Raw genomic sequence first — 21414 nt, 5'->3', positions numbered from 1 at the left:
GGGCGAGGGAGGGGAGGAGATGAGGGGGGTGGATGAGGAGTCAAATACGCTGCATCTCCCCGGAGCAGAAATGACTGAGACACAGATGTCTGAGTACACAAACCCCCAAGAGACGTATGGTGCGTGTGTGTGTGTGTGTGTGTGTGTGTGTGTGGAGCGGAGAGAGAGGGAGGGAGGGAGCGAGAGGGGTCAGACGCTGCTTCTCTCCCAACTTCACATGCTCGGGTTCCAGAGAGCGTGTGTCTCTAATTGGGCCTGTGTGCTAACATCCGTCCGTGGTCTTCTGCCCCTCTGCGTCCCAGGACATCTGCTGAGAGAGGCAGGACCCTGTGGGCAGTGCACGTGGAGGCCAGAAGCACGCTCACGTGTCGCTGCAGCCCTCCTGCCTCACTCTCAGATGCTTACCACTTGCTTACTTGAGCGCTTTTTAATATCTCGAACATTATACGTGTAACCAATCATTTAAAAATACCTTTTTGTGTTCTGGGGGCTGACGGGGGAAGAGATTGGCATGGGTGCTGTGGTGAATTTGCTGACTTTGATCTTCTGTTCCGTCTCTGATCTCCCAGAATGCTTAGTTGCCAGCAGTGTGGACACGTATCACATTTGACCGTATTCATTGACGCTCGGGTTTAACAGACACGCTGTTTTAGTGTGACTGCTTAGGTTGTGAAACCACTTTTCATTCCCCACTGGATGCAGGCCAGCTCTGTGAATCTGAACAATCCACAGTTCTTTAGGGAGCAGTTTTAGCCAAAGGGAGGTACAAATCAAATACTCGCAACCTGCAACCTTGTGATCTGCAGTCAAACACACTACCCACTGAGCTATACTGTGTCTATATGAGATCCACCAGATCAGAGTACAGGTTTCATTATGTCCCACATACTTTAAGAAAGCAGAAAATGTGCCCCCCCCCCCAATTTGATCAAGAAAATCATATTTAATGTCCACATCTTCAGTTATTAAAAAAGCTACCCCCATTTGAAAACAAACATGTTTGCGTTGTATGCAGACAGCTCTGTGGAGTGACCCGGCTTTCGTCCTCTGTCAGTCACAGCTTCTCGAGCACGTCCCTGCGTGGTCAAACGGATGACTTTGTCTTCCATGCAGACCTTGAGCTTGACAGAGGGAGTGACTAATGTGCCTTCACTGCAGTGGTGAAGATAAGCCCCATCCCAGAGAACAGGAGCCTGCCTCCGGACGGTAATCCTGCCGTAAACGTTTGGCTTTGTCACTCGTTTGCCTGTCAAACGTCTCCCCCAGACTGCACACGCTGTACCCTGCACTGTTGTAAGAAACAATATCGTTTGTCATATACTTGTCACTCATCAGAGTGAACCTGATGTTCTGATCATTCATCTGTGTGTGCACTATGAGACCTTTTAATTGGATGACGGGTTTAAGTTTGAGACTTTTGAAGAGTGCTACTAGCGCTCGGCGCCAAGCATGCGACGTAGCGTAGCACAGACGTGGGTCTGGGGACGCTCAGTGGGGACACGTCCCTGCCAATGTCAAGAGACCAATGAACTGTCCCACCACCGAGAGATAGGGGAAGGAGGGAGAGAACACAGAGAGATACAGGGGGGAAGGAGAGAGAAGCAGAGAGAGAGGGAGGACAGAGAGAGACACAGAGGGGAAGGAGAGAGCAGCAGAGAGAGAGGGAGGACACAGAGAGACACAAAGGGGAAGGAGAGAGAGACAGAACACAGAGAGACACAGGGGGGAAGGAGAGAGAAGCAGAGAGAGAGGGGGGACACAGAGAGACACAGAGGGAAAGGAGAGAGCAGCAGAGAGAGAGGGAGGACAGAGAGAGACACAGGGGAAGGAGAGAGAAGCAGAGAGAGAAGGAGGACACAGAGAGACACAGAGGGGAAGGAGAGAGCAGCAGAGAGAGAGGGAAGACAGAGAGAGACACAGGGGAAGGAGAGAGAAGCAGAGAGAGAAGGAGGACACAGAGACACAGAGGGGAAGGAGAGAGCAGCAGAGAGAGAGGGAAGACAGAGAGAGACACAGGGGAAGGAGAGAGAAGCAGAGAGAGAAGGAGGACACAGAGACACAGAGGGGAAGGAGAGAGCAGCAGATAGAGAAGGAGGACAGAGAGAAACAGGGGAAGGAGAGAGAAGCAGAGAGAGAAGGAGGACAGACAGACAGGGGGAGGAGAGAGAGTCAGAACACAGAGAGACACAGGAGGGAAGGAGATAGAAGCAGAGAGAGAAAGAGGACAGACAGGGGAAGAAGAGAGAAGCAGAGAGAGAGGGAGGACACAGAGAGACACAGAGGGCAGGGATAGAGCAAACCGCCAAAAGCAGTGGTCTTATTTAGAAGTCGTTTCTGTACATGTAATGTGTCTGGACTCAAGATTTTAGCGTGTCCTGGTTTTTGTTTCTATACGGTGCATCAAACCAGTCCTGATCCAAAGACTGTCAACTGGGGAAAACGGTGTCATCTGGAACAAAACTTGAAATGAAAATGACCCCCACAATCCAAATTCTCTTGATTCACAAACCAGGTTTATTCCAATAGACATCTATTAACCTGTTACAGCTGGTTACAGTCACTATGTTGGTCTACTGTACAAACATTATTGATCACAAAACCCTTTTGTACATCGATTGAGTTTTGGTGGTCATTTGAATTAGATTTAGGCTATGTGGTTTCTGGTTGGAATACCAGCCTGACAACTTCCCGGTACTGTATGAGCTACAGATGACGTAGCAAACTGAAAAAAATGACATTTTAGACAGAATAAAAATGTCAAATCTTGTAGTCTGTCGCACATCCTGTCATGCAAAAATTGCAGTCGATTTCAGGGTTCAAGCTTTTACAAAAATAGAAATTCCGATTATGGTTCCCCAACACATTTATTTTATGATTTCTTTGTTGAATAGACCCACACATAGTCACGTTATCATCTGTGGTTAAAATGAGCTGCTCAACTAAACCCTTCAACCAGAGGCAACCAGTAGAACCCCTTAAGGCAGTGATGAATATTCACCACTCTGCGGGTCATTATCTGGCGTGACGCGGGGCCGAATGAACTTCGCGCGGGGACAGCGCAACCATGCTGGTATAAATCCCCCCTCAAAGACACCCAAATGCTTCTACGCGCGTTCCTCCTTCAGCGAGGAAACATTTCGGATTGGCACATACTGTCAGTGCTCACGTTCAGGAGGGATCAGGTAGCGGTAAAATAACTTTATCGTTGGCGCGTGAGGAGGTGGGTGTTGGTTGGCTTTCTATACCGTACGTGAACGGTCTGAGAGGGGATCCAACAGGCTGCTGCAAGGCTGTCCTGGCTCAGCCCTGAACCTGCACATGGAGGGACGATCTTGACTCGACCTGCAGTGTTGCCTTAGCATCTGCACACTGTAACAAACTCAGGCAAGGCGAACGATGAGCTCCTCTCTCCCAAAGAGCGAATCTACCACATCTTTGCTAAGATCGTCGGCTCCCAATCGCAGGTCCGCGAATCATACGGAGCACGGGTCGCGTGGCCACCGCAGTCACCAACATCGCCCCGCGGGAGGTAGCGGTGTGCCGGAGGAGGCGGACTGGACCGATGAGTGCGAGGCGAGCGCTCGAAGACCGCTTTGTCAGCCAAGACATAGCGGTGGCCGAAATGGAGGTGGTGCACGGGGACACAAGAGCCAGTCCCACAGACAAAGCAGCCCAATAGATGACGGTTACGGAGAGGAAGAAATGAGACAGCGGGCTGCTCGGAGCGGGCAGGACCATAACAAGCCGTCCAGGTCCAGACATCACCACCATCACCACCACCATCATCGCGGCAGCAGCTCCAGAGGCGACCCGCCGCCGTCACATCACCACGGCAACACACGGCAGGACCGGAAAACCTTGCCAACCCCGGCGTATCCCAAGAACCCCGATGATGCAGCTTACTTTTTCGAAACCAAGGACAAAATAAATCCAGGGTCGTCCTCAAGTTTGAACTCTGCCCCACCTGTCTCGACCTCACCCGTTCCTGTTCCCGTCCCCGCACCCAGCCGCAACTCAAAAAGACACAGCGCAGCTTCATCCGAGTATGACTCCAATCTTCACCCGATTGTGAAGTCCGTCTTCGGGCAGGTAAGCGGGTCTAGTGCCTACACAAACTTATTGCCCTTATGAATAGTGAACACGCACTGTAAGTCAGCGAAATTAGTCACAGGTAGTTATTTAGGTTGTTTTATTTCACAATTTACTCACAATTGAATGCCTTTAGGCAAAAATAAAATGACCACAGGGCCGCATATAAAGACGTAACCTATACTAGGTATTATTGCAAATTACTTATGCTACAATAATTACGATTTCTCTGGGAAATCTTATGCAAGATAGGATATACTTGATTCACACCGTTTTTCAAACCGTGGATTTTAAGCCTCACTAGCAAACGTCCACGCGTAGGTGTTGTTGTGTAACAGAATGGGAAGGGTTAAATCACACCCAAGTATTTTAAATATGGAAAGGAACTTCAGTGTGGATCTTTGATTTAAGAATCAAACCTCTACAACAGGGACAGTGGGCAAGTTCTTTCTGTTAAAAGATTGTTGGCAAATCATTTGATTTTCTTTAGATTGCATTGGACATATGTATACATGAAACACAAGCCACATTAAACCCTACGCCCTCATTAGAACATTTTAAATGACAACTGAGTTGTAAACAGTGGAGGACCCTGTGACAATATGGAATTTCATCCCAGTGCCTTGTTGGTCCAGGACGTTCATAAGTCCCACAGTTCCAGAACGTTCATAAATTCACAGTTCCAGAATGTTCATGAGAGAGGCAGGAACCCAAGCCGACTGAAAGCCCTATCACCCCAGTGCACACCATTAAATATGAATGATCGTTTAGGCTCCATTCAGCCTCCCTCTATGTATCTAATAACCGTCAGTTTGATGGGGGTTAAGAGAGGAGGGGTGAGGTAGAGGGGTTAGAAGGGTCCCATAAACGGGGACTCAACACACTGTCACCTGAGCAACAGCAGAGAGATCATCTTTCCAACCCTGTGGAAAATAAACTGCGACACGCAGTCATTATGTCACAGACATGCACACACACACACAGGGACACACACACACACACACACAGACACACACACACAGGTAAGTCAACCCAACCTCCCTGGTGAGCAGTTTTCAACTATAAGAACGTAAACCTCCTTCGGCCCACCAGAGTATACTAGGTGGAGCAGAGAAGCGTAGGTGTGTGTGTAGGTACGGTAGATGTAACGTTGTGCGAGCATCAGACGTGTCTCTCTCACGTCTCCTCCACCCTGCATCCTGTCTCCTTCGCTCCTTGTACTAACACCACACGCCTGCACCCCTCTCCCACCGGTCCAGAGCACAGGTCTCTCCTCTCCCACCGGTCCAGAGCACAGGTCTCTCCTCTCTCTCACCTCCAGTCCTGAGGTTCCGGCCTCGGTGTCGAGGACGAAACGGAAGTTTCAGGAGGAGACAATCAGCCTGCATATCTCTCTCCTCTCTGCCCTGTGGGGGGGGACGGAGGACGGGGGACGGGACAGAGGGATTGACCATGTTCCATGTTGTCTGTGTTAACGGAGACTGAGTTTCTCCTCCCACACCCCTCGGTCCGTGGTTCTAGTCGCAGCGTCAAGGCAGATCCAGAAAGCTCAGGAGGAGACAATAACATCCCCATGTGCTAGGAGCCTGAAATAACTTCACTCAATCCAGGCCACAGCTTCAATCAGTCAGAGGAGCTCCAGAAAGTACACAGGCAGTGGCGTGCCACTCCAACCCAGATGTGGATGTAGACATGTGGGACAAAGCATTAACTGTGGGTGCTATTTTGGATTACCTTCGATCGATGGCCGGTAGAAGCGACTGGCTTTTGAAGTGTAATCCAAAAAGACACAAACAACCTGGATTCTTTCTGTAGCGTCAATTTGATTAACGGCTGGACAGTTCATTTGCGTTGTCATATCTTACTTTTACCCTGTAAAGTGAAGTAAACGGTATTGACCCTATCAGTTGTTTTCACTGCTGTTGTAACACACAACAACCCCCCCCCCCCCCCACCTTCTGTGAAGAAGCCAGCCTCGCAGACCTACTTCAGCTAAGCCTTTTCTGACATTTCACTGACTTTCATTCATTCACCAGACGCTTTCCATCCAAAGTGACATTCAAAAGGTGTGGAAAGTGCAGCGGAAGGTCAAGGTTGAGAAGAGCGGAGGAGGGTGATCATTAAAGGATGTCTAGTTGGAATAGCGGTCTGATTGGTGCTCTCTGGGAAGCGGAGAGATGGGATGACTGGGTGACTTGTGTACTGCTTTAAAGCAGGACTCATTAGGTAGACAACCCCTGGATGGGTATCTGGGCCTTGCCGTTTTCTGTTCCTACCGCTACTTTGGCCCAATCACCGTTCACCATAATGCCATAATGGCAGTTGGGTGTGTTTTTTTTACAAAGCTAGGTACAATATTTTATCAGCGCATTTCTCGGTGTTTGTGTGTGTGTGTGTAAGGTCAGAATATACTCAGAATGTGTGCATGCGCTGTGGTTTGTCTTGTGTTCATACTGCCAGTAATACTGTTTACATTCCCATGAACTTAGCTGAATCAGGCCCTTGAAGTGTTCTAATCAGTGTTTTGACATACAGCAGAATGATCTACAATATTATATTCCATATTTCCTTATGTAACACCTCAGTCGGCATACAGTCCCCACATAACTCATTCTCTGCCAGTTGGTGCTAAATATAGCCCTCCAAGACCTGATTATAAGCAAGTGGAGAAGAGCAGCCTTTTGTATGCTGGTAAAAATATTTAAATCCTTGGCTAACGCACTACCTGACACCGCCAGTTTGCAAATTAATGACTAAAGCAGGGATTCCAGCATACATAAACCTTTTCACTCAGGAATCCAATTAACGACCATGCTTTCATTTTCATTCGACGAATCAATGTGTAAGAAGGACATTGAGTGTGTGTGTGTGTGTGTGTGCGAGCACCAGCAATTGTGTTTAGGGGTTTACGATCGGACTTTCACACGTAAACATCAGAGTTATCCATTTCAGTCTATTTTCTGGGACAAAGATTTCCCCCCAGAATGACTCAGATTCACTCCCAGCAAATCAGAGCATTTGTCTCACCACATATGGGTTGGCTTTGCAGCTTCATTGTGTTGTTGTGACCTCTATCCTGTCCCTGGGATATCCAAGTTACTGTGGACACCTTGGTCGAGGGCAAAGCAGAGAGTCCTAGAATACCCCACAGAAACACGCTGTTTCCTGCTCCTCTACTGGGTCAGGGAGTGGATTCTTTAACATTTCTTTTAGGATCATACTGGTATCGTCCAGCAGTGTTTCAGTTGAAAATGTGACTTTTCTTGCCTGTCTTCCCCTCTCTCCCTCCCAAATATTCTGTCTTTCTCTAACTGTCTTTATATAAATAAAAGGGACAAAAACATATGTAAAAAAATTAAAGGACACCAGCAGAGGGAGTGAGTTTGCGAGTGTGTGTATTGGTGCCTGTGTGTGCGCGCATGTGTGTGTGTGTTAATAGATCTGCCAATCACACTTTAGCAGCACCACAGCCTTGTCTACCAGCTCAGCTACAGTGTACACACACGCACACACACACACACCCACACACTGTATCATATTAGCACAGAAGTGACTGAGCAGGGGGAGAAGGAGTGAAGAAATGGAATGAATAAGGAGAAGAAGAGGGGTAGGAAGAGGGGGAGGAGAAGGAGGTGGATTGTGGGTAGGCATGGTAGCGAACCTGGCCAGGCTTATGTAAGGTAAACATAGGATGCTCTCTCATTCTCAGAGCTCCTGGGTTTGGAAACAAAAACACTCTATTTTTCCAAGAAGATCCCGGCTAAGGCTTTCGGTTCGCCCTCTGCGGTCTTCCTCCTTCTATCATCCCTTCTTCCCCCTTCTCTCTCTCCTTAGTTTTTTTTGTACCCTACACCTCCTATTCACTGCTCTGCCCGTCCTCGTTTCCATCTCTCTCACAATGAACCAGGCTCTGTTGAAGTCTCTCTCTCTCTCTCTCTCTTTCTCACTCTCCTGCGCTCTCCTTTGCTCTCCTTATTCAGTCTCCTTCGTTACTGCTTCTCATTGGCTCTCTGACCCTCCCTCCTCCTCCCTCCCTCCCTCCCTTCCTCCCTATCTCCCCCCTCCCCCCCCACTCGGGGTCAGACTGACCTTGATGAGGTCTGGGGAGGAGAAGGAGAAGGAGAGAAAGGGGAGGAGAAAACACAGGATGCATCGATGACGGAGGAGAGAGAGAGAAAGCTGGAGAAAGGAATGAAAGACGTATGTATCAGGGTGGTGAAGGGGCAGGAGAGGAGGGGCTGTGAATAAACTGCCATGATATAAGTATTGGCGTATCTAGCACGTCATTTCAGACTGTTTCAAGGATGGCGAAGGTCTATTTATAGTAACATCTGTATTTCAGTCCTCTGAAGGATCATTGTGAAAGAATGAGATGCTTTCTGCTGTGGAAACGGGAGGGATTAGACCATGAACTGTGGAAGCCGACGTGTGCAAAGGGGTGTGTGTGTGTGTGTGTGTATGTGTGTGAGTGTGTGTGTGAGTGAGTGCACGGATGCCTTTGTGTGTGTGGATGTGCCTGGATGTCTTTGTGTGTGTGTGTCTGTGCAGCAATGCCTTTGTGTGTGCAGCAATGCCTTTGTGCGTGAGTGTGTGTGTGCGGCAATGCCTTTGTGTGTGTTTGTGTGTGCACGGATGCCTTGGTGTGTGTGTGTGTAAAAACATGTGAGTGCATGCACGTTCATGCTGAATATTTATGGTAACCTGAGTCTGACTGGCCAGAGAGGAAGTGTACCAGTGATCCAGAGAGGAGAGAGAAGAAAGAGGAGAGAGTGAAGAGAGAAGAGACAAAGAGAAGAGGGCGGACAGAGAGGGAGTGGAGTGAGAGAGGTTGAAGAGAAATGAGAGAGAGGAAGAACGGAGAGAGATTGAAGGGTAGAGAAAGACAGGAGAGATGAGATATTGAGACAGAGGAGAGAGAGTAGTAACAGAGTAAATTCAATTCAATAAAATGAAACGCACTTTGTAAAATGCCTCATTAATTACGTGCATAGTACATCACTGGTGAATTTTTCCCTTTTCCTTTTGAACAGGGGAGGGTAGCTAACTAAACCTGCGTCATTCAACCTGACCCTGACAGTACAATGAACAAATGATCACTTTTCAAAAAAGGGATTTGTCTCAAATGAAACCTGACAGTTTTATTACAGTGAAAGACCATAACCTATTTAACCTAATCAATAATGCAAATCTAAATTAGAGACGGTGATATTTCCTCTTCTGGCAATGACCATGAAGGTCACCCATGGCCCCTCCCCCCTCTATCTGGGGGCGGAGCTCCAAGTTACACACACACTTCAACACGTGTGTGTGTGGCATGCAAACCTGGAAGGTCCCGGTCTCAGCTTCAGTAGCTGCCTCCCTCCTCTCATCCCTGACGGCCCGTTTGGATGGTGCACCATGGAACGTTTAGAGACGCCACCACACACAGACTGGCAGGGACTTGTCACTGCGCTCGCTCATGCTTATGCGCTTTCTCCCAGAAGCAGAGTAAGCTGGGTTAGTCTTTAAGACGATCCAGGCAGGACTGGTGGATCAGTATAGTCACTCTGACACGCTCCACGGAGGGACAGTGACATGACGGCAGCACAAGAGTACCAAACCCTTCCCAGTCCTCCAGTCCCCCAGTCCTCCAGTCCTTCAGTCCTCCAGTCCTTCAGTCCTTCAGTCCTCCAGTCCCCCAGTCCTCCCAGTCCTCCAGTCCTCCAGTCCCCCAGTCCCCCAGTCCTCCAGTCCCCCAGTCCTCCAGTCCCCCAGTCCCCCAGTCCCCCAGTCCTCCAGTCCCCCAGTCCTCCAGTCCCCCAGTCCCCCAGTCCTCCCAGTCCTCCAGTCCCCCAGTCCCCCAGTCCTCCAGTCCCCCAGTCCTCCAGTCCCCCAGTCCCCCAGTCCCCCAGTCCTCCAGTCCCCCAGTCCTCCAGTCCCCCAGTCCCCCAGTCCTCCCAGTCCCCCAGTCCTCCAGTCCCCCAGTCCCCCAGTCCTCCCAGTCCCCCAGTCCTCCAGTCCCCCAGTCCCCCAGTCCTCCCAGTCCCCCAGTCCCCCAGTCCTCCAGTCCCCCAGTCCCCCAGTCCTCCAGCCCTCCAGTCCCCCAGTCCTCCAGTCCCCCAGTCCTCCAGTCCCCCAGTCCCCCAGTCCTCCAGTCCCCCAGTCCCCCAGTCCTCCAGTCCCCCAGTCCCCCAGTCCTCCCAGTGCTCTTATCTCAGCTCATTTATCTCACTTGATGGGAATGGATCAAACAGGATTATCTCTGACCTCAAATCTTCATTAAACTGTAAAGCAATTATTAGTATTTAATCTTGGAATGAACTGTGTGCCTCTCCCATCATAGGATAGTGTGTGAATGTGTCTTTATGCGCTTGCATCCATGTGTATATGTGCCTTTATGGATGCATGTGTGTGTGTGCTTAGATGTGTGTTTCATGCATGCATGTGGGTGTGCGTGTATTCCTCCGTGTTAGCGTGTGTGTGTAAGCATGCGTGTGTTTGTGTGTGCGCATGCATGTGTGTGCATGCGTGCGTGTGTGTGTGCGTGTGTGAACATGGGTGAACACAGCGTGCTGACATTATCAGAGCTGAAGGCTTTTGTGTGTGATGGCTGATGTGTTCTGAAGTTCACAATGAGCCCGCGGTGGAGCTGAGTGAATCATCAGCACACAAACAGAGAGAGAGAGAGAAGGAGAGAGAGGCAGAGAGAGAGGGAGAAGGAGAGAGAGATTGATAGAAAGAGAGGAAACAAGAGGGGAAGAACAACAGAGAGAGAGAGAAAGAGAGAGAGAGAGAGAGAGAGAGAGAGAGAGAGAGAGAGAGAGAGAGAGAGAGAGAGAGAGAGGGAGGGAAACAAAAAGAAAGAACATGAAAGTGAGAATGAAGAGTGAATGAGCAAGAGAAAGAGAGAGCGAGAGAGACACAGAGAGAGAGGAAGAACCAGAGAGAAAGGGAAATGGAAAGAGAGGACGAGGAAGAGAGAGAGAGTGAACAAGACAGAGGCAAGAGAGACGGGCAAGAAAAAAAGGATCTTGGTTGATATCCACGTGACGAAGCCGTTTCAGTAGACAAGGTCAAAAAGGAAGCGTGTGTTTGTCACAGCAGGCAGGTGATCTGGCGGAGGATTCTCAGTCACCTGCATCACAGTTCAGTTTCAACACACACACGCACATACACACACACACACACATACACTCCTACACACTCACCCTTGTGTGCCTTGGGACACACACCCCTGTGGCGATGCATGTTCACACACTGATTTGTGATCCATACTCTCAGACACCTGCTGGGTTGGATGTTTTGTGTTGTGTACGCGTGTGTGTACGCGTGTGTGTGTGTGTTTCTGCGTGCGCGTCTATTTGTGTGTGTATGCCTGCGTGTGTTTGTGCATTTGCATCTGTGTGTGTGACTGCCTGTCTATTCCGGATGGTCTGAACGCCTTTTATGTTCCATTCTAGCATATTTTGGCTTTGATCTCAGCACAGTCCCTTCCAGTCAGTTATGACTTAATGATGAGCCTGTTCTTCTGGGTCTATTTACATACGTGTGTGTGTATGTTTATGTCTCTGCTTGTGTGTTTGTGTGTGTGTGTGAGAGATAGAGAGAAATAGAGGGGGAGGGAGAGAGAAAGAGAGACAGGGTGCAATAGAGAGCGTGTTATATTTTTAGCTCCACACAGCCCCATATCCATGTGTGTTTAATCGAGTGTGCGTGCGCGCGTGTGTGTTTGGATTAGTGTCTCTAGTGTCTTGCTCGGGGGAAGGTAATATGCTTGTCCGAACTAGCTTCTTTGTCACATTCTCCCTTTGCATAGATGGGTTAGAACTGTGCAACAGCGTGAGAGAGAGTGAGAGAGAGGGAAAGGGAGGGAGAGGGGAGAAGGAGAGGGGCGGGAGAGAAAAGAGGGAGGGAGGAAGAGAGAGAGAGAAGGGAGAGAGAGAGGGGATGGTGAGCGACTGAACAAGCAATCTTGCATTTTCGACTTGGAGGGCTTTCATTTGGCTTAGAAGACACGCATCCCGTCCATTCTTTCTCCTGTCTTCGCGTCCTGGGTTCTTCCCTCCGTTCCTCTTGTTGGCTTTCTTTCGACTTTCTTTTGTTCAATCGATATCCTCCGGTCTCTCTCTCCTTCCCTCTCTCACCCCTTCACTGTCCTTCCCACCGGGCCAGTCTACTGATCCCGTATTCCTCGTCTCTCTCTCCCCCCTGTCTCTCCCTGTCTCCCCCCTCTCGTTTAATCGTTTAAGTTGTTGACCCACTGAACCCCCTCCTTTCCCAACCCCCCCCCCAAACCTCTCTCGATCACATGCATGCCCAGATACACACGCACATGCACACACACACGCATACACGTGCACACACGCACCGACACACAAACACAGAAAAAACACACACCGAGAGGACTCTTACTATGGGAAACTGTGTCAAATCTCCGCTTAAACATTTCTCCAAAAAGGTAAGGTTTTTCTGTGTGCCGTTCCTGTGGACTGCCTGGAGCCCCCAGACTGTTGGCAAATCCTTGTCCCCCCTCTCTTTCCTCAACCCCCCCCTCCCCCCTCTGCTCTCTCTGTTCCCTACATGACTGGAGGCTATTGGACCAGCCTGGACTGTGTTGGACTGGACTTGAATTGGCGTACGGGGGGGTGAGTGTGCTATGCTGGGACAGTCGGTGTAGTATTGGATAGTTTAGTGTCAAGTGGGAGCAGTTTGTGTAGCATTAAATTGTCTTGGAGTTGGTTGTCGTGTGGAATTGAAATTGGCAGAGCAGGGCAGGGTTAGTGAGTGGTGTTCTGGACTGTGCTGTGTTGCGGCGGGCGGGCAGCGCTCATGAGAACCGACAGGCCAGCCCAGGATCTGAGGCACTGGGCTCTTCCTCTCAACCCCAGTGAGGAGAGTTAGTCAACCAGCATGGAAACCAGTCCCTGACTCGAGATTAAATATCCTCAAATCGATTCATGGTACAGCATCAACCCTGTATGTCAAATGCTTTGCGTACCTCAGGTGATATCAGGCTGGGTTGTTTTTGTAGTGATATTACTCACTGTGATTGGGTCGAGGTTCTGTGGGTGTTGATATCACTGTGATTGGGTCGAGGCTCTTTGGGTGTTGATATCACTGTGATTGGTTCGAGGCTCTTTGGGTGTTGATATCACTGTGATTGGGTCGAGGCTCTGTGGGTGTCTGTGGGGGGTGAAGTGAGTCGTCTCTCTGCTTCTTCAGAGGCTCTCAACTCCTAGCGCTCCGTCAACAGCTCTATCGTCGTTGTCGTCGTGGCGCCGGCTTGGTTGTGGAGTGCGTCCTCCACATGAGTCACTCCGCCGAGCCCTCGCACCAGCACTTCACCTCTGAAGGGAGGCTGAGGACCAAAGCTGCCACCAGGTGGCGCTGTCCTGTGGTGCCCGGCACTGACACACGTGGAGGTCTGACTTGATGATCTACCCGTCATGTAGGAGACGCTGTTGTTGTTATTGTTGTTGATAGAGCGAGCTACTGTAACACTTCAGATCCAGGAGGGAGAGAGAGGGAAACATGGCTGGACGTCGTTAGACCACCCAGTGTCTCACAAGTGTGCGTTGACAGACATTCCGTTTCGACATAAGAAAGACAAGATGACAAACAAAATGAGGCTCCTGTCCGCCAGTGCCAAAGTCCCACAAATAGATTCTCCACCTCTCCCCAGCAGCTGCTCCCTCACGAGCACGGACAATATGACGAGCAACTGTTGAAGCCATCTGTCCAGCACACCCATGCTCACGCGCTTGGCTGCTTCTCGTTTCCCCGACTCCCCCGTCCTAAGATGGGGGTTTGTCCCGTGGTCCTGGTCAGCTGCACCAGAGGGGGGCGCCCGCTCCACGTTTGGGGGGCGCTGGACATCAGCGGACCCTTTGATGGCGTGGCATCTCTTCCTGGATCACGTGGCCGGATTACCCAGCAGGCATTGCTTTCCCGTGGCTGGTGCTGGCGCGTTAGCAGATGGAGAGTGAAGGTCACGCGTTTTAGAGGGTAAATGAATGAGTGCATGCGTGGGTGTAAGTGCATTGCGTGCGTGTACGCATGTGTGTATGTGTGTACAGTACATGTCTGTGTGTGTGACTGTATGTGTGTGTGTGTGTTTGATTGTAAGTGTGCGTTTGTCTGCGTGTATGGTGAGTATGATGTGTGTGTCTGTGTGTGTGTGTGTCTGTGTGTGTGTGTGTCTGTGTGTGTGTGTGTCTGCATGTAATTGTGTGTGTGGTGGTTGTTTGTGTATGTGTGGGACTGAGATCTTCCTTGGGCTGCTGAGAGAATTTTTAATAACGTATTCATGTAGCATACACTTTTATCCAAAGCGACACACAGGGGGGATTTGAACCTGCGATCTCTGGATTTGCAATTATTCTACTGCTGAGCTAAACCCAAGATGTTGACAAAGTCACCTCCAAGAACGATCAGGAGACTAAAAGACAAAAGGTGCTTTCCGCTCTGAAGCCCCAGTAATTTCTTGCACTAGAGAAAATAGATTAAAAAGAGAGGAAAACGAGGAGGTGGACCAACACTTGTGCTGAAGGCCTTCATGCAGTGTCTCCATTCTTCTGTCCATGGTCTCGTTCAGTTATGTTGTCAACAGACAATCTCTGTTAATCAGCCGCTGCTGACAAGAGAGGTCTGCCCTCATTGGACGAGGACTTCAGATGGTCTTCATGATGGTATGTTCCCTTCCTCTCTAATTAACCTGCAGCTCCTCAGGTAATTGGGGGCTGGCTCTGCAGGAGGCTTTCTACCCCTGAACCGCAAGATAATTGGTCATTATAACGTAATGGTTGGATGAATTTGATTTGCCTTCAGCAGATGGAGAAAAGGCTAATTAGCATGAGCTCAAATGAGCCATCTATTTCTGAGATGGGGCACACAACGCCCAGGGAGGTAGGGAGGGAGAGAGAGAGAGCAGTCTGGAGTTTTAGTTAACCACTTACAATAATTGTAACCATGCTTGAAATACCTGTAAATGCATGCACTAAGGTACAATCCCTGTCTAGCACTTTGTTGTCATGTGAGATGCCTGGGTTAAAAGACTGTGTGTCCTGGTCTCAGTGATTGAGCTCTTTCCAAGTCTCAGGGTTGACATGATCCGTCTACTAACTCGACCGTCTCTAACCGCTGACTGCGCTGCTGTCCTGTACCGCGACTAACAGTCCGCCCCGCCCGGGTGGTGTTCCATTGTGACTGACAGCCCGCCAGCCCTACCCACTGCGACCCCTCCCCACCCCCACCCCTCCTTCCCTTCAACGCCCCCCCCCCCCCCCCCCCCCCCCCCCCCTCTACCCCTCCCACGCACTCAGCACGGCCCTCGGCTACAAACTCCCAAACTTCTCTCGAGTCACGGTCTCTACTACTGTCTCCACCACCCCCATGCGCTCCTCTGTACCCCCCCCCCCCCTCCAACCCCCTCCCCCCCCTCACATGGACGTGGGCCCCCCCCCCCCCCCCCCCCAGGACCAGAAGAGAAGCTACAAAGCCGTGCAGGGCGAGGAGGGGGGCTCGGGGGGGGCCTACCACGAGCCCCTGGCCCAAAACGGGGCCCACATGCACAACGTGCTGGGCCCTGCCTGCATCTTCCTACGCAAGGGCTTCGCAGATAACCGGCAGGCTGTACGTAAGTCCAGACACGAACATCCCTACACACACACACACACACACACTGCAAAGTACACAAGCAGACCAACACACACACACACATGTACTATAAACAGACCTATGCACTACATACTACATGACAAGACCTACACACATGCACGCACAGATACTACATACTACACTAGCAGTCGCACATATATACACACATTTACTACACGCTGCACCAACATTCAGGCACAGTGTACAGTGTACTGTACGACACACCATGCTAACTCTGACCACAGTTCCCCGTCAGTCAAATGTACTCTGATCTCATGTCCTCCTCCAGTTCTAATCCATGTTGTTGTTCTGTCAAGCAGCAAATCACTGAAGGGTTGTATGGCTGACTATGAGTTGATGTCTACAGAATAACAGGGTGTATGTGGGGGGGGGGAGAGCGAATGCACACTTTGTGTGTGTGTGTGAGAGAGAGACAGCATTTGGATACTGTGTGTGTATGTGTGTGTGTGTGACCTACAGCTTGTGTGTACTGTGTTATGAGTGTGTGTGTGTGTGTGATGTGTCATTGATGGTTTGTGTTTGACGACGCTCGAATGTGACCTTCTGACGGGCTGAGTTCTCCCTCATCCGTGAGGAGCACTACTGCTGTGGTCAGCTGACTTCCTCTGTGACTGCTTGTCTCTCTAGTCGGTGGCCCTTTGTCATTCGAGACCCACCTGCCTCTGTCTCTCTGACCCGGGGGGGCCCTTCATTAGTGAGTGGTCTGTAGGTGCTTCCCCTAACAGCCCATCCTCATGATGTGCTGTGACAAGATGCTGTTAAGGAGAGGAGATGGGTTGGAGGTCAGACACAGGTTAGACTTAAAAGAGAAAGAAACCCTTGAAGTTGAGACAGCACAAAATAAGCACTTGCGTGTGTGTTTTTATGGGTGTGATGATGTGTGTGTGTGTGTCCTCTCAGTACTTCATAGTTCACCTCCAAATAAGGGAATGAAACACATTGTAACTGCAGCTGAATGATGTAGAGGGTTGATAGCTCACTCAGTCTCATTTGAACCAAACTTTCATGAACAAACGGGTGTTAAATTAGTCACTGATACCAAAGTGCCATGTCGTTGGGCTTCATCCATCCTGTTCATATCTAATAGTAACAATTCCTTTGAAATGTCAGACATGTTTTGCAGAGGTTTAAAAGAGATTGTATTACTTTTATAGTTAAAACGTGTTGAGACTAACTAGGTTCTGTGGTTGTCTACCTTCCAGGACAGACAACTGCGACCAGAGGAGATGGATGGTGAGTGTGACTGAAAGGAGATGGGTTCACAAAACATGTTAATTTCAGTGATGGATGCATGACCTTGAATGCAGTGCTGCTAATAGTGATAGACATGGTGTACATTTCATGGAGTGTTTTAATTTTTTTAACGTTTGTTGCACTGAATCCATCCTAATTGTATTGAATTAAATGTGGCTCTCCCCCAGAGCTGCGCGAGGCCTTTAGGGAGTTTGATAAGGACAAGGACGGCTTCATCGGCTGTAAGGACCTGGGGAACTGCATGAGGACCATGGGATACATGCCCACTGAGATGGAGCTGATTGAACTGAGTCAGCAGATCAACATGAACCGTGAGTTACTCTGTGTGTGGATGTGATGTGTTTAAATCGTTTGTTACTGTACAATGTTTCTGGTATTATTATTTTACTTTAAAAAAAGTTTTTGATTAGATAGTTTCGAAAGGTTGGCAAGATATTTTGGAAAAACTAAATTTGAAAGGTTGTAAAATTATTGTTTCGTAAAAGTTTTCGAAAAGAACGTTTCGAGAAAGTTTGCAATATATTTTCGAAAAGTTCTGAAAAAAAAGTTTAGAAAGGACAAGAAAACCAAAAAAAATAGTTGGAAAGGTACAAGTACAAATATTTTCACTTTCACTTTCACTTAGCTGTGTTACTGATCCTTCTTCTTCTCTGGTTCCTTCTTCTTCTCTGGTGTTCCTGCAGTTGGAGGACATGTAGACTTTGAGGACTTTGTGGAGCTGATGGGGCCCAAACTTCTGGCTGAAACGGCAGACATGATTGGAGTGAAAGAGCTAAGGGATGCTTTCAAAGAGGTGAGGAAGGAGCAGGGAGGAGGGAGGGATAGGAGAGAGGGGGGGAAGCAGAGAGGAGAGGATGAGGAGCTGGGGAATGAGAGGAGACGGGGATGAGGGGGGGGGGTAAAGAAACCGAGGGAGATGGGAGTCAGGTGGCTGAGAGGTTAGGGAATCGTAATCTTAGGAATGTGAAGGTTGCCAGTTCGATTCCCGGCCATGACAAATGACGTTGTGTCCTTGGGCAAGGCAGTTCACCCTACTTGCCTCGGGGGGAATGTCCCTGTACTTACTGTAACTCACTCTGGATAAGAGCGTCTGCTAAATGACTAAATGTAAAATGTAAATGAAGATGGGAACTGAAAGAAAAGAAAGTGGAATGACAGCTAAATATAGAAACGGGATAATGTAGAAAGATGGACAATAATTCTAAGAGGATGAGAGGAATACTGAGAAGAGTTCAACTGAAGGACAATAGAGAGACTGAATGGATGGGGATTTGAGTGGATTCCAGTCATTAAAATGTTCCATGTTGACCTTCCTCTTTCAGTTTGACACCAACGGCGACGGTCAAATTAGCACCGCCGAGCTCAGAGAAGCCATGAAGAAACTTCTAGGCCAACAAGTAAGATTTAAACAGAGTCTGTGTTATTTTGTCAATCACTCACTGCCCACACACGGCACGTTGACAGAAGACCAATTAACTGACATTTCCACCTTAACTTGCAATCGGCAGCTTCAATCCACTATACTCATATCACATCCGCATATTGCATAAGCTTGATCAACCACTTCTAGTAGCGGGCAGTTACGTTAGTTCTCAAACACAAAATGCAATTACGAAGGTCAGGTTTAGCTATCTAACTCACGCAGTTAATGTAAGGGGTCCCATTAGCTAACTCTGTGAGTTAGAAGCGTCTGTAAAATGAACAAAATGTCATCTTAAAATGTAAATCCTCAGCATACAGTGTCAGAAATAGAATCAGTCACTTCTGTAGGTCGTTCTGCCCTCGTACTTCCTGTCTTGAGCATTTCCTGTATTGAGCATTTCCTGTCTTGAGCATTTCCTGTTCCTGTCTCTTCGCCAGGTTGGCCACAGAGATCTGGAGGACATCCTGCAGGATATTGACCTGAATGGAGATGGACATGTTGACTTTGAAGGTGAGGTGGTTTCTAAGTCTCCTCAGCAACTTAGATAATGTGTGTGATATCCTTTGTGTTAGTTTGTCTATGTTTTAGACCTGGGTGTGTAATTACAGAGCATGGAACTAGTCCTGTTGAACCCTTCCTTCATGGGGTTGTCAATTTTGTGAGCTTCCTCAAAGAAGCTGGGAATTGCAATATGTTTAAGGACACATTGAGGTTTAGAGAGCAGCAAATAGAAGACAAGGGTACAAACACACAGGAGATGACTCCCCTGCACATGTACTGTATGTACGTACATGCACACAAATCAAATCAAATCAAATTTATTTGTATAGCCCTTTTTACACGCAAGCATGTCACAGAGGGCTTCACATGCGCCCATAGAACTGCCCCTCAACCAACCTAAACCCTCAAGGAAGACAAGGAAAAACTCCCAGAAAAACTCCCACCGGGAGAAAAAATGGAAGAAACCTTGGGAGGAGCAATTCAGAGAGGGATCCCCTCCTCCAGAGACGGTTGGTAGGAGAGAGGAGCAGAACACAAGCTAAACATAGTCATACAGTGTCAATGTCAAAACACACACACCAACACACATACATGCCAACGTGCATGTCCACAAATGCACACATACACACACATACAGACACACACACATACAGAAATACACGCACACAAATCACACACGCTGTGTTGGCTCCAGCTACAGCCTAGTGTGAGTCTGGATGATATTCCAGCAGCGTGCAGAGAGAGTGGTGGGAGAATGCGGGCAGTAGGCCTGCCTGACAGATTATCTCCACACCAAAGGATTATGCCACCTCACAGATTATCAAAAAACAAGGAAAGCATACTGCCTGAGGGCCAGAAATAGCCACTGTTGCTATTATTACCCTGGAGTCATGTGGTTGTTCTGCTATTCATTCACTGTCACAGGTCACACCTCCATATTCTCATATCCACTCCATCCATTTATATCGGAATGCCGGTGCTAAATTTGTACCGTTGTACATTTGACAGTTTGAGGTGTATAAAGGAGGTTTTGAAGCAGGCGTCGCGGTCACAGTGATTCATACCTTCCCAGCTATCCCTGTGTCGAGAGATCATCACTGTTCGCTTATTCAAAGGCAGGCAAGCCCTCTCATCCATACTCGTTATCTTACGTAAGGCCTGTCTGCTTCCTTCCTGTCAGAGTTTGTGCGGATGATGTCTCGCTGAGGGGGGAGGATGTACGCGTCTCGGAACCGAACATGCCCGCTCCCGACGAGAGAGGAGGGGCAGAGACGGCGGCGAGCCCAGACCTATTGACCTCCGACCTCCGACCAAGAGGAAACACGACATATCAACCCTGCCCTGTCACTGCCACATCTTGCATCGAGAACAGGGGCCACTGGATCCACGGTGGACCCCATGTCCCCCGTGATGATAACGCTGCTGTCGCTGACGGCAACAGCGTCCCCGTGACGACATGATGCTGTAGTTGCTGACAACGCAACAGATCAACGACACACGCCTCACACATATTAACCTTGTATATTTCAAATAGCGCTGACACCATTTGTACTGTGTGTGTTTACAGTAGGTAGTAAGAGCGAGGTGCTTTATTGAGCTACTTCACTCTCGCCCAGTGCCACTGTCGGTCGTGGCAGTAGCATAGTAAATGAGACATTTTTAGCACTTTTTACACATAGTGTCTGGTCTTTAGCATAATGGACACCGTACATACACTTTTAAAGTCAATAGATTATTTATTTGACCTTTTTTAAATATGAACTCTCTCTGTCTGTGTGTGTGTGTGTGGGTGAGTGTGTGTGCGCGTGTGTCAGTGTTTACAAGTCTTAATGTCTTAATCTACTAACTGTGAAGAGTTTATGTCAAACCTAAGGCATATAGCCAGTTTGTCTCAGTTTGATTTAAATGTTGTCTATTTGCACTAATGCACTTCTTCGCATTTATATCATTATCAACACATTTCAAGCAAGAGTCTATGATGAGCGTACAAAGGAGAGGTTTCCTTGAACGAAGGGCATCTAGGCTATAGGAGAATTGTAGACTCATAGATCAGATGAAGAGATAAAACATGTACTTCTGATTAATGTAATTCCTTGTTTTGCACATTTTCCTGCATGTAAACTAAGAATACATATATGATTTTAGTGAAGTTACCATCCACATAGAAAGGAATGGTGCACCAATGAGGGAAAAAAAAACAGAACATTTGCACCTGTGTGAGAGATGTCTTATGTGTCAGAGGGATAGGCCTTCTGTGTTTATTGATGATGTGTTTTACGTGTTTTTGTGTGTTCACTCTAAACTGTCTTAATTGTACGTTAATTTGTATTTCATGTGTGATTCTATGCATGCCAAAAACTGAATTACATCCATTTGTAGCAGGTGACTAGATAAAGAATAAAGAATTTTATTGCGACACAAACATTTTTGTTTTTAGTGGAAATTGTTTTTCTAAATGTGTAGGTGCGTGGTGGGTATTTTCTCAGCGGGGA

General features: G+C 48.5%; 1 protein-coding gene across 2 annotated transcripts; it reads left to right on the top strand.

Annotated features, from left to right (window-relative positions):
- Nucleotides 1-11972: 11972 nt before the first annotated feature.
- LOC124484816 (calcium-binding protein 1-like) lies at nucleotides 11973-21315 on the top strand. Of its 2 annotated transcripts, none has more exons than XM_047045926.1 (8): nucleotides 11973-14073; nucleotides 15544-15703; nucleotides 16947-16977; nucleotides 17166-17309; nucleotides 17682-17791; nucleotides 18321-18395; nucleotides 18859-18931; nucleotides 20103-21315. In XM_047045926.1, the coding sequence occupies exons 1-8, from the start codon at nucleotides 13868-13870 to the stop codon at nucleotides 20126-20128; spliced, it is 825 nt and encodes a 274-aa protein (XP_046901882.1). In that variant the 5' UTR covers nucleotides 11973-13867; the 3' UTR covers nucleotides 20129-21315. The 2 variants fall into 2 exon arrangements, with proteins under 2 accessions (XP_046901882.1, XP_046901883.1); XM_047045927.1 differs by having other exon boundaries at nucleotides 13993-14756; nucleotides 15544-15699; nucleotides 20103-21313.
- Nucleotides 21316-21414: the final 99 nt, after the last annotated feature.

Source organism: Hypomesus transpacificus, chromosome 22, assembly GCF_021917145.1.
Source record: "Hypomesus transpacificus isolate Combined female chromosome 22, fHypTra1, whole genome shotgun sequence".
Taxonomy (NCBI): Eukaryota; Metazoa; Chordata; class Actinopteri; order Osmeriformes; family Osmeridae; genus Hypomesus; species Hypomesus transpacificus.
Note: the sequence above shows the minus strand (reverse complement) of the source record. Positions and strands in the feature narration are given on the sequence as shown.